The 18335-nt window shown below is 36.2% G+C and overlaps 1 protein-coding gene across 1 annotated transcript in view; it reads left to right on the forward strand.

The window, feature by feature from the left end:
* Nucleotides 1–18335, forward strand: part of LOC136261846 (uncharacterized) — a 67348-nt gene that overhangs the window by 5733 nt on the left and 43280 nt on the right. Inside the window, exons 4-14 of the mRNA XM_066055961.1 lie at nt 1301–1465; nt 2200–2379; nt 3770–4357; nt 4514–4693; nt 5204–5383; nt 6653–6682; nt 10175–10360; nt 11636–12205; nt 14421–14606; nt 14856–15047; nt 17396–17581. Coding sequence (XP_065912033.1) covers nt 1301–1465; nt 2200–2379; nt 3770–4357; nt 4514–4693; nt 5204–5383; nt 6653–6682; nt 10175–10360; nt 11636–12205; nt 14421–14606; nt 14856–15047; nt 17396–17581 — 2643 coding nt within the window. The remainder of the gene's footprint in view (nt 1–1300; nt 1466–2199; nt 2380–3769; nt 4358–4513; nt 4694–5203; nt 5384–6652; nt 6683–10174; nt 10361–11635; nt 12206–14420; nt 14607–14855; nt 15048–17395; nt 17582–18335) is intronic.

An 18335-nucleotide genomic window follows, 5' to 3' on the forward strand; every position in this document is an offset into this window, starting at 1 on the left:
TGTCTTCATTATTTTGTTTGAAGAAGAGTCCTCCAGGTGTTTGTCCATTTGTCCATACATATTTCAGCTGGTCTGCTGGCTGTATGGAGAGCAGTGGAAAATTACAAGGTAGTTTCAGTAGAATCAAGTACTTATGAGCCTTAGAAGGCAAACAGTTGGTGGTAGGCTACCCAGGAAATGCTTTTGCACAATGTTGTCTTCACTGGCAGTCACCAGCCACACAGTATTTCCCACATACATAGTACGTAACATTTGCCAGTATTTGTTTTTGCAGGAGAACATAATTTCATGATGTTCCCTTAGCAGAATTGTTGTGCATCCTTAGCAACAGTGGTTCTATCCCAAGTGGTATGCCAACTGTTTTTGTTGGCTCTGCCAGAATTTTGGTAGTGTCAATGATGATTAATGTTACAGAATTTTGGTGAATGTTACCAGACGGTTTTTTCTACAACAATGCACAGATAGAAAACCAGCTGTACTTGCGAGACTACGTAGGGGAATGTAGGGATTTTTAAAAAAAACTACCCTAGCACTAAGGCTTTGACCCAGAGATTTAAACTGATTAAAATTCCATAACAATTCGTGCAGTCATGAGTATTGGCTAGCCATGTACACCATAACCCAAACAATCTTGTACATGTGATGTGGATTGGCTTTAAACTGTGGTGTGACCCCTATGCCTCAGTAGTTGGGCTTTTAAACTTGTGAATTGCCAAATCTCCATGTGGTGGTAGCTAAAGGCTTCATCAATAGATGCATAAAATTTTAATTTCAACAAGAGCTAGTATATTTGATAGTTTGACTACATGATATATCCTCATACACCAACTCTTGCAAATTGCAGCTGTTGTACAAACACAATGGCTGCAAAACAATTTCTGTGAACACAAGAACTAATTACTAACCTTTTGAACAACACAAAGGGGGGTATAACTCATCTGTGTAGATGGTTTTCCATAACAGGTGCTTCATTACCAGCACAACACAGCCTGTCTGCCCATTTGGTACACACATTAATTATGTGATGTCATCGGTTTCCAATCCCATTTCATAAAGCTATAATATCTATGTTGTAAGCACCACTGTCACTCTGGAGAATGGCCTAATCTGGGTGGAAGAGATTTTATCTGCTAGAAACATTCCTGGCTAGGCATTACATGTGCTGTGACGCCTCTGGTTGGTTCTAATAATGTTAATTTTGGTGCAATTCTGTGTAGGTCTATTGCTGTGTGAATGTGTAATTAGCTATCTATGCAAATCTCTGTCAATAATTTTTAAAATATTATATTTAATTTTGTAGACCGAGATCCTTGCTCTCAGCCTGCTGATCCCGGAACATGTGACTATTTTGTTCCTAGCTACTTCTGGAACTCTACCAGTGAAAACTGTGAACTGTTTGCATACAGTGGTTGTGGTGGAAATCTGAATAGATTTCCTGATCTTAACTCGTGTAGCCAGACATGTGGTGAGTAGTTGAGTGTTAAATGGTGAACTACATATCATGATCACCCATTAGCATATGTAAATAATTACTTGCAAAGACAAAAATGAAAGGCAAATAAAATTATGGAGTTCTTATTTTGGTAGTTAGCTATATAACACAGTAGTAATAAATTCAGATAATTGTATGTATTATACCATTAGACTCTAGTGATCAAGCACTTATGATTGTAATTTCGGTGGATCAAAATTGATTTTATTTGTGAATTTTTAAACATGTGAATGTGCTAAAAGGGACAATAATGAAAGCATTATTTGTGCCCACCATAACTTTACAAGAATTTTATTTGGATACCAGTATTGTGTCAAATAATTTGCTTCAGTCAAGGAAATGGCAATCCCAAAAAGTCCTGTGCAGCTATCATTATCACAGGTGATAACTAGCATCTGTTAGACACCTGCCCAGTGAAGCATGCATTGAACTATGCTGTGGCATTTCTGACTATTCTGATGGTCTATATGCTGTAAGTTTGTATAGCATGAGGTTGCAGCAGCAATTTAAATTATATGCCCTTAACGAATAAGTGTCTAGTGAAACTACACTATATGCACTGCAATATGTACTTAATAACCATGCATGCATGTATACAATAACTGTATTGTACATTATAATTATACCATGTTTCAATATATTTTACATTGTACTTTGCTATTGATTTCATGGTGTGATGTGTACACTTGTATCGTATAATCTATTAGGTCCAGTTTGTCCATCTGGGATGGTGTATAAGGAGTGCGGACCACATTGTCCTGTTACGTGTGACAATTATGATAACTATGACTGTCAGATAATTGGTCCCTGTTCCAGTGGATGCTTTTGTCCAGATGACAAAGTTTTGTCAAGCAATGGAACTTGTATTGATCAGTCTGAGTGTCCTGGTAATGCATGATATATATATATAACAGTACTGTAACTCATGATAAAGCCATAATATATCTATGGTCCATATGTTTAGACACATGGCATGGTTAAACAATAATCCAACCTAGCAGTGGTATAGCCAGCCAGTAGGTGATGGCATGCACCCCTTCCCCACAAAAATACACAATGTCATGATAATTGAACAAAAAGCTAATGAACCAATGGTGGGCTAGCCAACGTAATGGAGTTATTATTACTAATCATACAGTATGGTACAGTGATACGCTGTATATTAGGGATCATGGAGGTTTGGGATTTTTTGCCCAAAGATTTTACTCAGAAACCAGCCTCACTTTTTCTTCATGACAGCTTAGCAGTATTGGTTACTTTAGGCATGACCAAGCCCAAAAATGTCTTGAGACCAACCAACCCCAAACCCTTCCATGAAACTTTTATTTAGTGGATTATTTTCTACTAACTGACAAACTGATGCCTTCACTCAAGCATAACTCAACAATTGACAGGACTATGGGCTAGAGTTTTACCCTGTTCAATGTTGCTTCATCCCAAGGCATGAATTTTCACCTACTGCAGTATGTACAATACACGCATCATTTTGTCCTCCTTATGTCCCAGTCTTTACACAGACAATACAAGGTGTCAACTTGAGATAGAGCTCTATTATTACCTCATAATGCAGTTATTGGTGTTATCTCAAGCCTCAACCACAGTAGGTCACCCATGCATCTTTGTTTAAAACTTTAAAATACGTAAGCAAGCTGTCCTAAACATATAAATTAGTGTACGTAGCTATTAATTTTGTTACATGTTATCTTGGACTAGCTTGCATATCATCAGTTTTCAAGCATGCATGGACGATCCTTTTTTTAACCACTATTTCACACTGTGGGGAAATGCATAGTAAGTGTAGGGCAAGCCAATATTGCAAGCACTGGTGAATTCGTAAACTACACAGGAATTTCCGATGGGGAAGGGGGGAATTTGTTAAGTATATTTAGTTAAGGCTTTACAGCAAAAGTGCAGAAGGTCTCTAGAAGTAGGTGTTGTTATCTTATGCAATGCATGATTGAGCTCTTAATTATTCCAGTTATACATAAATGTTGTCTTCTGAAAGAGTACCTAATAATAAAAAATAAGAGTACTCCTGGTAGTACTGTTTATATAGTTATCTCATAGCTTACTGTTTTCCAGTACAAGTGTTTTGATAGACTAAGATTACAATACAGAACTACTGGAAGACAAAAGATTATGTTTATTAGTTTGAATTTCATACCTGGAAATTCAATACAATTGGACCATGTTCATTTTATATGGTAGGTGCCTGTGTGTTTAATTGATATACAAAGCAATCTTGTGTGCACATTAACTTTGTTATTGTTGTTACAGGCTGCAACATTCATGGAATTGACTTAGTTATTGTACTGGACGTTTCATTTAGTATTCATGCTAACAATGCAGTTCAACCATTCTTAGCATTTACAAGACACATTATTCAAAGATTAGATATTGGATTAGACAGCACCTTGGTTGGAGTAGCATTATTTGCTAGTAATGCTAGTTTCTATTTTGGTCTTAACCAGCACACATCTAGACAAGCTTTATTGTCAGCTATAGATGAATTAAGTAGAAGTTATCCCAGCAGGCGGCAGGGTACAAATTTTGTACCTGTGTTAAATCTTCTCAATGAAACCAATGATGACCCCACTTGGGGCTTCAGGCCTGGCTATCCTGATGTTGCTGTTATTGTTACTGGTAGTAAACCAGCTGATGAAGATGAAATGTTGGACCAGGCTATTGAAGAATTTAAAATGCTGGATATTTATCAACTCTATGCTGTAGGAGTTGGTTCTGCTGGTCGAAAGCAATTAGGAAAGCTAACCGGTGACAGAACTACTGCGTTCTTTGCCAGACGACTAGATGATACAACTCTTGTCCAAGTGGCACAGAAACTTATTGAAAGGCTGTGTTCTAGAAGTAAGTTAAATGTCAGCAAAATTTAAATATACACACATGCACATAAAAGTTGTTAGGATAGTTGCTGTGCTGATAGCCTAGGAGTGGCATTACATACACATGTCTTTAATGTCAATAAAAGTAATGAAGATTATACTACTGACCTTTCTCTTTTAGATTGTTCCATTGAGGGGCAGATTAGAAAGCCATTTGCATCCCACCCTCTCTGTCATGCTAGATGCTACCAATTTGAAGGTATATGTCCTTTAATAGCTATAACAGATGGGTGTGAATGTCCTGTTGGAATGGTTATACACGATCTTGAGAAAAGATGTGTCCATCCTGAAGAATGTCCAGGTACTGTATCTGTTGTAGCTATTGTTTAGTGGTATTTGTGATAGCGTTAGCTTAAGATAGATAATTACAATGCACAAGTTTAAGTTCCAGTTCTTATTAAAGCTGCAGTATCTGTACTACATATATGCAGTCTATTATTGTGAATAAACTTGGCACTTCTTTTGACATAGTTAGGTATAGTTGCAGAATTTTTAACCATTGCATGAAAACAAAGATTTTGATAAATTACTATATTTTGCTGGTGAATTCCTCTTCAGGTGTACTGCAATTAAGAACTATTTTAGGTTATATAGGAGAATACAGCTGGCCATGGCATTTTCTAAACACATTGAATATCAGGTCCCTAAAAATACCAATTCATATCTAAAATGGAAAAGTGGTGGCTGCACCGCCAATTTATTACTAGGATATACAAATGAACTTAAATAACTGATGCCTTACATATATATATATATAAGTTGTTTCAGTGTACATGCATACCACATTGTCAAATTTTCTGTTATTTCATAGCTTGTCCAGTTGATGGACAGATCAGAAAGAGAAACCCAACTTATAGTATTGACCATTATTGTGATGATACAGATAACAAAATGTGCGGTCCATTTGGCAGAAAGTATGAATGTGAATGTCCTGATGGAATGGTCATTAATAAAGCTATGAATAAGTGTGTTGATCCCAGTGAATGTCCAGGTATGTATGTCTTTCTCACTGTCACAATAATAATGTAATAGATCTAGCAGTGCAATAAAGAATAGCATGGTATTATAGCTCTATGTGGTTAAGTTAGTTTGTGCATAGGAAGCAGTATATTTATTTCTTTATGTAACACTTTCACACCTCAGATGAAAGGAGCCGCCCAGGCTACATACAAAATGTAGACCGGGCTACAACTGGGCAGTGATTATATAGACGTCGAGGCCGAAATCGATTGTGGGGATCGATTATTACTCACATGATTAGGATGCGCGACTTGGATTTTGCCATGAAAACCATTCAGATGGAGAGCGTTTTGTTATCCTCGCCATCCTACGAGTTGAAAAACATTGGGCTAAGGTGAAAACTAGCGATATAACTTCTTTATCAATCATTTCCGCACATTTTCGGATATGGACACGCCCTATCATGAGGCTACCACTCTGCACGGAGTAACCACTCTACAAACAAGCTTATATCCAGGCCTTTAGTGAACTCCGTATTTTTTCATAAACAATTCAATAGCACTGATTAAAACATTAAACTTGTGTAACTGAAATTCTCCATGATATCTCTAGGATATGTCCGTTCATCGTAATAGAACATAACCAACTGCTGACCCACAATCAAAATTTTTAGGTATGCATATATAATATATCTTGTGGCTGCACTTGTGTTGGCTTGGGTGACTGATTGCCCTGTACAGGTTATCAGCTTACAATATTAGCTGTAACACAGGGAATTTGGGCTTTGCCTGATACAGTGTATGTATGCTCTCTGCCCTTGAGCCTGCGGTCCTCGGGCAGTCAGACATACATATCAGGCAAAGCCCTCATGCCCGTGTTACAACTATTACATTTATCTTCCATCATTCAGTTTCTCCCACTTTAATTCCGTCCACTACAACTATATACAACTGCATTACAATCAACCCCATCTCCTTTCTCAAGTACGTTTAACTGTATATATGAGCTCATGGACATGAGAGATTAAGAAATAGGAACATAACTATTTTATATGTAGACCACATTGTTAATGTTTTCCCTTCTGACTTTTCCCCACAGGATACCTTTGTTTGGGCATACGTAGATTGCTGCACCTTAATTGTTACATAATAATATGTAGATATAGATGTATGTATTTTGCTAGATTCATAATAATACAGAGAACACCATAATATGTGTATCCTTATAATACAAGTACTGCAGTATGATAGGCATTGTTATGTAGTATGTAATACGGTGTATAATATTTTTCATTGTTTAGGTACCACTATACCTCCACCTCCTTCTCCAAGTATGTTTAAGTGTATGAGATGTAATGCGTGCATTGACATGAGGAATTAAGAATAAAATCATTTGGTTTAATGTATGTATGTAGATTACACACACTGTTCTGATGTCCACATTACTATGGTCTCACCAGAATATAGTATACTAGGCACTAGTATAAACCATGCAGTGACTCTTTGGACAATAATATTTTTAGGCATGGTGCTATGATTATATATAATACTGTTCTTGTTGAATATTGTGCCTTTGAGCAGTGTCCAAAATTGCCATTAATTACATGCACTCATATAACCTAAGTACACGCAGTGCATATAATTGCTGACATAAGCGTATGCAGTAATATAAAATGATTTTAAGCATTACATAATTTATGAACTAATTTAACAGGTTTAGGTCACATGAGACACCATGTTGTAAAATTTGAAGAAACAAAAGCTCCCACCCACCCACTATAGAGTAGAAATAAGTGCACACAAATATGCATGTGAATTGTATGTTTATTCATAAGGTTTGAGTTTTGTTATTGCACCATTTTCTGATAGTTATTAGGTACATATTTATATAGTTAGGTGGTGACTGAAGATTGAGGGTGGGTGAATTTGATTCCAGTTATGTAGCTATCTAACTATACCAATAGAAACGTTTGTGGCATAACAGCTTTACATGATTATGTCTGTCATCTTTGGTTGCTAGTCATCAATTTCTGCTGCTTGACATGTCTCAGCAGTTTGCTAGTTTTCCTAAACAATACTAAGCTGTAAATGCAGTGTTCACCCACCCTCTTTGTGGTGAAGCACTCTATGATTTACTCAGTTGCCCATTATTCATCCAAACTCATTCTATCTATATATTCTATATATGTATATGTAACGCTTTCACACCTCAGATCAAAGGAACCGCCCAGGCTACATTTCATATGTAGCCCAGCTAGCTGAAATGTAGCCGGGCTACAACTGGGCAGTGATTATATAGACGTTGAGACTGAAATCGATTGTGGGGTCAATTAATACTCACGTGATTAATACTTACGTGATTATGATGTACGACTTGGATTTTGCCATGAAAACCACTCATACAGAGAGCGTTTTGTTATCCTCGCCATCCTACGAGTTGAAAAATGTTGAAAAATGTTGGACTAAGGTGAGAACTAGTGCTATAGCTTATTAACCAATCGTTTCCACATGTTTTCAAATACAAACATGCTCCCATCATAAAGCTACCACTCTGCACAGAGTAACCACTCTAAGCAAGCTTACCTATCTAGGCCTTTAGTGAACTCCATACTTTTTCCATGAGCAATTCAATAGTGCTGATTAACATTAAATTCACGTAACAGAAATGAGCCAAAATTCTATGTGATATCTCTAGGATATGTCCGTTCATCATAACCGAACATAACCAGAATGTACTAGCTATTGACCCATAATCGAAAATTTTAAGTATACATATATATTATACCCAGTGGTTGCACTTGTATTGGCTTGGGTGATTGATCACCCGTACAGGCTATCAACCTGATAAGTGTTACATATTAGCTGTAACATGGGCATTCAGGCTTTGCCTGATATGGTATGTACACTCTCTGCCCTCAGGCAGCACTCATGTTGGAGCTGTTTTTAATTAAAGGTGGACCGATACCGATACCAGTATCGGTATCGATGCCGATACCAGTGGTATTGGTAACGGATCGGTAATACAAGGTACAGATACCACAGTAGACACTCACCACTTTTATTAAACCATCTCTAGCTAAGTTTCCAGTAGCTAATAACTTAGTTGAGCTAATCAGTAACTTAGCTGAGCTAACAAAGTAGCGAAGCAAAGCCTTTGTTACCCTTTTCCAAGTATTGCTGCAACTGCTCCGTGTGTATTCTAATATATTAGAGCATGTGAATCCTTTGTAATTAAATGGTAATGCAGTTGTTCCTCAAGAAATAAGTTTATGGCTACTTGGCTTGCCTTTTCGCGAAAAGGTTTGGTTGAAAAGTTGTAACAAACATTGCGCAATTATCGGCCACCCACGCAATTAATTGCCTTCTCAATAAGCTTACAAGAAAACTACCTCAAATCAAGAAATTAGCAATCCACAATGATGTTTTTATCATGTTTAGTTGTTATACAATGAATATTTAAAACTTGATTGAACTGAGATCAATCAATTACTGTGATATTTTAATAGCTAACTATGTATCACAACAATGAAATTTCTATAATAAACTTGTCTAGGCTTCAATGTATAGTATCGGTATCGGTATCGGTATCGGAATCGGCAAGTAATTTCAGTACAAATACTCGTATCGGAAATATCGGTAAAAAGTGGTATCGGTCCATCTCTATTTTTAATACAGGTGAGATCTATAACACTATTTTGGTAAGTTCTAGACACCTGTCTTGATGTTACATAGCCATGTGAAGTGGTATTCATGCGCGACTATAATTTTATTCATGGATATAATTTATTCACGATTATTATAATAAATGCCTGGAAGCACATATAACAACATTAAACCATCATTACCAAGTTGTGTTTGGATGTCCTGTGTCTCCTTGCTCACTGTATAAACCCACAATCGAACTTTTTGTATGGTTGTGTCATTGCGCATATGTTTGAACTCTTAGCACAGCAACACCTTGTTGTTATTCTTACATTGTTTCCAGTATCCACTATCGAAATTCGCAAATCCCAATATAAATACACTCGTAAAGCATGCAAGCAGTTTCCCACACATGTAGGCGATTAACCCACGTGGCACATATTAGTTATACCACAGGCACTCGTGTTTTGCCTGATATATACTCGGGCTAATTATAATGCCCTCATGCTATTGTGTATATATCAGGGAAAGCACTCAGGACCGTGGTATTATATTATCATATCATACACATAATCTCACATAATAATTTCATTGCTATTATGGTGTCATTGTGTTCATGTTAATTGTTGTGTATTGTTACATACACTACCAGCTTTGTGTAAACTGTTATGTAATTAGCAAAGTAGGCGATGATAGAGCTCAATATGGTGGAAGGGTGGTGTGTATAGCTAGGCAACTATGTACTGTATATGAGCACATATAATTGAGTCCTCAATAAATAGTGGCGGTTGCCACTACTCCCAACCAACATGTTAATGGCTATTTAGTAACCTTGTTGTACACACCCCAGTAGCTGCATTGCATAAAAATTATACAAGAATTTCTGACTGAGTATTTCAATGATTGCACATGAAACTAATTTTCTTATTGAGAAGTTTTAAAATTGCCTGCATATAAATTCCAACTTCATTCCTTAATACCTGTTTTTCTCAATAATATGAATGCTTCATCCTGAACATCAATTTTATTCACAAATCTTTTACTTGACATTTACCATATCAACTCTTGTATAAGTGTAGCTATTTCAATTTGTAATTGCTTGTTGAAATCTTAACCTTTCATCACAAATATGCAACTATGAGTACTGCATGTATTATATGTATTAATACTTATCGTTCCAGTATGTCCACCACTTACTGCACCTGATAGTGGAGCAATTTATTGCTCACTTGGAGGAGATAGCGATGCTAATCCCGGAGACATTTGTACTTTTACATGTGATGACCGCTACAGATTAATAGGTAGTCCCAGTAGAACATGTGGACAAAATGGGACCTGGAATGGTATCGATGCTGTATGTGAAAACGGTATGGTTTGTGTTTAGGTTATGAAAGATGCAGCAACAATCTTATGAGCTTATATATTATGCATTGTGATTTTCCTAACAATGACAGTGTTACATGAATATTAAATGCAACGACTGAATGTATGTATGTGAGGTCAAGATGAACTATACTTAGGAGTACCAATTTCATGGAAAGCAGAGGATTGAAAGTAGGACGCCACCTATATAGGACCTTGGGTTCCAGGTCTACCAAGTTTAGGGCCCTGTAGCTACATACCTCAAAGAATATAATGTGTCTATAGCTAGCTAGTTCTTGCACTTTGCACAATAAAATTTATTGCTCTGACTGACATTTAAATTATGATATCTATCTTCTTAATTTAATGCTGACCTTATTACCCATATTTTATAATTGCTACCCTTTAATTGTTTCATGCAACTATTGAGAACTTAATTGTGTACATTTTCAGGAATTCAGTATGTGAGATTATGTTATGTGTCCAGATTTGTGAAGAGGTATTTCACATGTTTTACATGCCAACAAAATTAAATCAAGAGTTAATAATAATAGTAGGGAGGGAGAGTATCTAATGCTAATTAAAATAGGCATGTGTAAACAAGCGTGTAAAATGAATCACTTCTTTGGCCAGGCATGTTAACAAAATCTAAGCACAAGAGAGCCTTTATGAAGCTGCGGCAAGTAATTGATACACAGTATCAATATCCAATTGAAGCACGTTCGATTGTTGAACAGGTGTTTCTTCCTCCACAACACGGTAGGCATTTATTGAGACACTTGTACTGACTATATTGGTTGAAAGCAAGGATCTTTGTGCATACGCCAATAACCCTTCTCTTTGTTCTTCTTGAGGCAGCCTTTCATCACTTCTCGAGAGGCTATTGGATACATGTACTGGAGTAGATATCTTGAGACATGTGCCACAAGTATGGCTTGTATAGTATCAAAAAAGTAAATATCTGATCCGTCCAGTCAGCTAAGACAAAATATTTTCACATTAACACATTGAGAAAGTACGAAAAAGTACGGTGATATCTGGGTTGCTATACTTGCCCATTTTACACATGCCTATTGAGCATTGGATACTCTCCCTTGCTACTATTATTAACTCTTGATAAAATGCGCTACACATAATAGTTGACCACTTTATACTGGTTAAATTTTTCTTTAAATAAAAATGTGACCAAATACTGCAGCTTTGTTGATGAAAACCAGCTGAAAATTAACATGTAATAATAAAAATGTTACATGATTTTTGTCCTGTTATTAACTTTATAGCTTGTGAAAATGCTGGAATAGATTTAGTTTTTGTGCTGGATAGCTCTGGAAGCATTGGAGAGGACAGATGGGATATCATAACAGAATTTACTGTAAATATAACCAAATCCCTGACAATTGGTCTAGTTGATAGTCTAATTGGAGTGATATTATTTAGTGCAAAGGTACAACTACAATTTAACCTGATGAAACACACCAGTGCTACAACTCTCATACCAGAACTTAGAAATCTACCTTACTTGGAAAGTGTAACAAATACAGGAAGTGCTTTAAGACTTCTTCTATCTAGTGCACAAGATGGTAGTATGGGATTAAGAGATGGACGTGCTCATGTTGCTATTGTTGTAACTGATGGAGAATCTACCGATATGAATGATACTATAGATGCTGCTCGTTCTCTTCATGCAGCTGGTATTTATGCAGTTTATGCTGCAGGATTAGGTGGTAGTGATATAACTGAATTAAATACCATTGCTAGTGACTCATCACTTGTGTTCAGCTCGACACAGTTCAATGCGGAGACTGTCATGAAGTTGACTGATCAGATTATTGATACTGTCTGCAATAGAAGTTAGTTTTCTCAATCTGTGTTTGTATTATACTATGTTGCATAGTTTGTTCAATCCCACAGATAAAATACATTATAATATTATAGGCTTTAGCCAATTATGCTTTGAATATTATGCTATTGATCAGTGCTCAAAAATTAAATCAATTCTCGAAATTATGCTTTTAAAATCACAGTTATGCTCTAGAGCAAAAATTTGGAATTTTAAAGTTGGATTATGGATCGAAAAAGTAGTAAAACAAGGGAATAGCTAAAAAGGTAGTGAAACAAGAGAGATTGTCTATACCTGCAGATATACTAGTAGACATTTAATCCCTATACTTCAGTCTAACCAGGAGCTGGCACTTATGGGCCCCTGCATGACTGAATCAGAGATTAAATGCCACCACTTAATTTAGGAAAACTGTTGATCTACACACATGGGATGTGTGATTTTAAATATTTCTATCGAGAATGGCTTGTGAAGGCCAAAAGCTATGAGTTTGAAATTGTTGCTGTGAATGCAGCCAACCATAGTGTCTAACTCGCTGTAGTCCATACACAGCTAGCTAGCTATTGATATAGCCACAAGTTTGAGCTACGACAGTATGTGTAACACAAGCAAGCATACCACCATGGGTGGTGGTAGGGGTGGTATGCAATTGGTATATGAATAGAAAATGGCTAAGTTGGTAATATGGAGTCTCTAGCCTTAATATTGAGCTCTCAAGCCCACCCGTGCCACTGAAAGTGAAAGAAATTAAGGGGGCATCTCCAAACTGATTTTGGTACGTTTAATGTCAAAATGACATTAAGGGGAGAGGGGGGTTCGGCCCATGACATTATTAATTTTTATTAAAGCAGTTATAGCATAAACAGCTAGGAATAGAGAAAGTGATGTGATTAAGCAGCTATACTGTTTGTAGACTATGTTTTCAGGTAAAGAATATAATGTTTTGTGCTTCTATTGCCAATGCATTGTTTTCATAGTGTGACATTAAGGAGGGGGGAGGGGGTCTGAAGTTAGCATCATTATAACGTTAAGTGTACCAAAATATGCCCCCTAAGACATGTATAAAACAACTGGGAAACTGTCCAAAGGTGTTCATATCTCTAAACTCATGTTGTGGCAGTTCAATGTGGCAAACGTCTCTAGAAGTCCACTCGTAAAATGCAGCCTGAGAAAATCAGTGACATGGCTGTGGTGTAAATGTGTAGTGTATTGGTGTGGCTATACATTCATGGCAAAAATTGAACTTCACTGGTGTGTGCATAGATTGACGATTTTAAAAATTGGGTCACAAATATCTACTAGCATATCTGCAGATATAGGCAACCTACTGCATAATTTTTAGCTATTCCTTTGTTTTACTACTTTTTTGTTCTTTAAAATTCCAATATTTTTACCACTCTGTAATTCTTGAGTGATTAATACTAGCAACTTCACATCTCCCAATCTGTTATCTGGTCTATGGACTATAACAGGCCAGTGAGTAAAGCTATGTAGTTATTAGCAACTAAAACTACAACATGCAGTATATTAGCTATTTTTGGTTGACCACGAACTTAATAAGTTACCTTCTTTGTTTAAATCTTGAAGCCTGTGTACAAAAATTGCCAGTGATATTTTAACTTCGGTAAGCAGTCCACCTTTTCAATTGACATAATTGGACAGTAGCATCTTAATACTTTGTCAGCTTAAGGTATTGCTTGGTAAAATAATGTGCCTAATAAAGCTTGAGAATTATGAAATATATACAGTGGAACCTCAGTTATCCGGACCCCACTTATCCAGATTCTCAGTTAACCGACCTACGGAAATGACTGCTCTATTAGAGTAATGACTGTTCTATTAGAGTAGTTGATAATATTGATATTTTAAAAATGTTTTAAATACTATTTTAAAGTTATTTATACACAGTTTCAGAGATATGAACTTTTCAGACTTATGGACCACCCTTGGTCCCAAGGGATTTGGATAAGTGAGGTTCCACTGTACTTGGTTATCTGGTAAAGCTATAAGACTGGTTTTGTCAGACCTGATTTATTGTGTTGACCTCACCCATGCACAAAAGGTATGTATTATGCACATACATACATTCAGAGTGTTATTTGATTTGTAATTATACTGTAAATGTCAATCTTTTATAGTGCACTTACAGGGTATACTTCACTGCATAAAGCATGTTAAAATACACAAAGCCAATCACTCACTGCAATTCTATCTGTAATGTATAGCTTGTCCATCACTTGCTGCTCCTGATAATGGACATATAGATTGTTCACTTGGAAGAGATAAAATCATTCATGTTGGTGATACTTGTACCTTCACATGTGATGATGGTTATGAACAAACTGGTAGTGTCTTCAGGTCATGTGAGATTGATGAAAATTGGAGTGGTACAGAGAGCATGTGCACACAAAGTATGTCATTATGTAGGTGTGCCATCACCACATATGTATAACTGTCCACATTATCTGTGTCAAGATGTCCACATTATTTTTGGTTTTACCGGAGTTATTAAAATTATGTGTTATACTTACAGGATTGTTTGGACAATTTTTAAACATGGTGCTATAATACTTTATGTTTTGGAACATGCTTTTGAGTAGTGTCCAAAATTACTTGTATTATTATAAGCCCAATAATAACAATGAGTTGTGTATACTTAGTTCCAACTTGTCGACGACTTACTGCTCCTGATAATGGAGATATTGATTGTTCACTTGGGGGTGATGTAGAAGCTAATCCTGGAGACACTTGTAACTTCACATGTGATGATGACCATGTACTGAGAGGTAGTACAACTAGAATATGTCAACATAATGGGAACTGGAGTGGTACTAACACTACTTGTACTACAGGTATGGTAGTTATCTTATTTGTATATCTGCACCACACAACCTCCACTGCTGATACATATGTTCCTCCTATTCCTGTTGATGATAATATCACAGACTTATTTCATTTGATCATATTGAACCCTCCATGGTAGTATCATTATTGAAGAAATTGGATGTTAAGAAATCTACTGGTCCTGATAGGCTTTCAACTTTGTTTCTAAATAGGTAGCAGAGGAAATTGCAGACCCAGTTGCATATCTGTACAACACGTCTTTGTCCACAGGGTCATTTCTAGCAGGTTGGAAGAAGTCTAATGTTACTCCAGTCCATAAGGGAGCAAGTGCTGGTGATCCCTGGAATTATTCGCCTATTTCTGTTCCTATTGTAGTGAATGAAAATTTTGGAAAAGGTTATTGCTCCTCAACTGAGTTTATACCATCAGTTATTGCCCAGTCGTCAGGGTGCTTATAGGCATGGTGAATCTGCTGATCAAATTCTGATATAAGCAGTTGATACAATTGTACAGGCAGTAAATCATGGTAAACATGTTTGTGCTGCCTTCTTTGATTTAAGGATAGCTTTGATTCCTTACAAAGATCATAGTTGTTCTATAGCAGGTTTGAACCCAAAGTCTAGAGTTATTTATGGCTATACTTTGCTTATAGATCAATATTTGTGGTATAAGACTCAGCCTAACGTGTGATACTTTCAGCCAAAGTTACTGTAAAATACTGTATGTTTTCAATGTTTAACGTCTTATACAAGTAACTTGCATTGAACTGATATACAGTTCACATTTAAAGTATGCAAATTTGTGAACTGATGGGGAAGAATTACAATCCCAAACTCCCTACATATTGTACCCTGTTGCAATTGCACTTTTAAGTTAAGATTTGTCAAAGGCCTTAGGAGAGACATACCCAAGGGAGTACGAGATGTGGAGGAGCCTGATCGATGAGGGCATAACCAATTATACAATTGGACAATTTTTGCTTGACAATGCTGTAGGATTTATGCAGCAAATTTATTCCACTATTGCTAATAATTATACAAGTCTTACAACCTAGAACATTGAAAAATATTTTATAGCAACCTTGGCTGAAAGTAGCACACAGCTGTCACATGTTACTGAATTTTATACCTCAAATACCAGTCTATGAACAAAGTATAGCCATAAACAACCCTAGACTTTGGGTTCAAATGACAACAAAAACTATGACCTTTGTTGAACTACCTCAATGGAGGAGGGTACATACCCCCTTATGCCCGACCCGTGGATTTCTTTTCACTCTCTGGTTATATATGTTTCCTGCAATGCCTAAATAGTTAGCTAAATAAACACAGTTATTGAATTACAAACCAAAGAATGTAGATAATGAATGTTATATAATTTCTAATTAATTACATGGGCATTCAAATTTTCATAGATTTGTAGCTAGTACAAATGACCATAACTTTGAAATGGAATAAGCTATGAACTTGAAACAAGTATGAACTTGTTTCTTGGATGAAGATCTTCACTTTGACACCCATTTTGAACAAATTGAGTGTTACATGGGTGATATATAGACAAAGGTCACTATTTTTAGACATAAAATGAGCTATAAAGCACACCAAAGATCAAACCTGTGATGGCTCCACCTCTCAAATTTCATGTCATCAGGTGTACTACTATGTGGAAAGTTTCATGCTTTTTTCACAAAGTGTACAATTCACCCCTTTTTGTGAGTATCTTGCTCTACTATAATCTGTTAACTTTCTTTATTCAAACTGGCTTTATTGTTGTCAAAGAACTTCCTTGCAATAAAGATAATCATCACAATACAAATTCACCACATGCTTATAATCAACCTTGTGAAGTATGACTTACAGTATAGCTCACAGAGAGATAGCCAAAGTGTCTGATGGTTTGAAGTAACAAGATATGTGATCGGATTTGCGAAAAGGTACCTTTTCCACACATTTGACATACCAGCAAACAAAATGATGTAACACTTGACTCCGTACACCAATTAACTTGCTCGTAGTATCAAACTGTAGCCAAATACTGTGGCTACATTCATTGAAAATTTCAAGCAATTATATGACATGATCAAAAAGTTATAAAGCTTTGAAGTCCAAAAAAGTGGTCAAATTTTGTGTGTGAAAAAGGTACCTTTTCGCAAATCCGGTCACATATATACATGTACACACAGCTACCTGTGGAATATTTAGAGTTAACGAGATAGGAGCACAGTAATAAGTGTGTGTATCTTATTATCATTCCAGATCTAGCACAATATGTGTGTTATGTACACTGGTGAAAGCGGTAATATTAATGTCTTGTCAAATAATACAACATTTCGTTCACGACTTGTCATATCCCATAGTGTGTCCACCGCTTACTGCTCCTGATAATGGAGATATTGATTGCTCACTTGGAGGAGATGGAGAAGCTAATCCTGGGGACGTTTGTACCTTCACATGTGATCATCGTCATGCACAAGGAGGTAGTACCAATAGAACATGTCAAGATGATGGAAGCTGGAGTGGTACTGACACTACTTGTAAAAGAAGTATGTACTTTTTGCTGTACAGCACGTCAGCTGCTTCACTTGAATATATAATTTTTGAGATTTCCGGTGCAATCCATTACAGGTAGATGTACTTAAAAATAAATCTGTTTTTGAATCAGTATATGAATTTAGTTCTGCAATCAATAAATTAAAGTATTAATTTTATTATTGATTTATCAATTTTATTCATCTAAAATTCAATCTGAATCAAGATTATATTCTTATATCAAATATAAAAAGATATAAGAATAGAATTTTGTATTCACTGAATCTAAAAATGGAGAAACATATATACTGAATTACCAAAAATTTCAAATGCAAATTACAATAACTCATAGCTTATCAGTTATTGATAATTTTGTATGTAGCTTTGCAACAAAGCAAGCTAAATGCAAATATACGTAAACAACAGTATAGTACATTGTTAAGTCTGATGAAAGATTCAAGCTAACTGCATGGCACCTGGTTTTTAGAAGTAGCATATCCACTTGTTTCTTTTGTGTGTGGGTGGGGAGAATGGTCTAGTACACTTGCATCAAGAATTCTGTGCAGCATTCACTACTCTATGATGAATGATGATTGGCAAAGCAATTCTCCTCATATACTTTAGGCTATGTGGCTATCAATTTTAAAGTGTTGTTGAGTAGGAAAACAATTTACCAATCAGCACCCACCATAGACACTGTCTATAATTCTTAACACAAGTATACCAGACCACTTTTCCCCACCCAAGCACGCATAAAAAGTTGGTCTG

This window comes from Dysidea avara, chromosome 1 (genome assembly GCF_963678975.1).
Source record: "Dysidea avara chromosome 1, odDysAvar1.4, whole genome shotgun sequence".
In the NCBI taxonomy this organism is placed as follows: Eukaryota; Metazoa; Porifera; class Demospongiae; order Dictyoceratida; family Dysideidae; genus Dysidea; species Dysidea avara.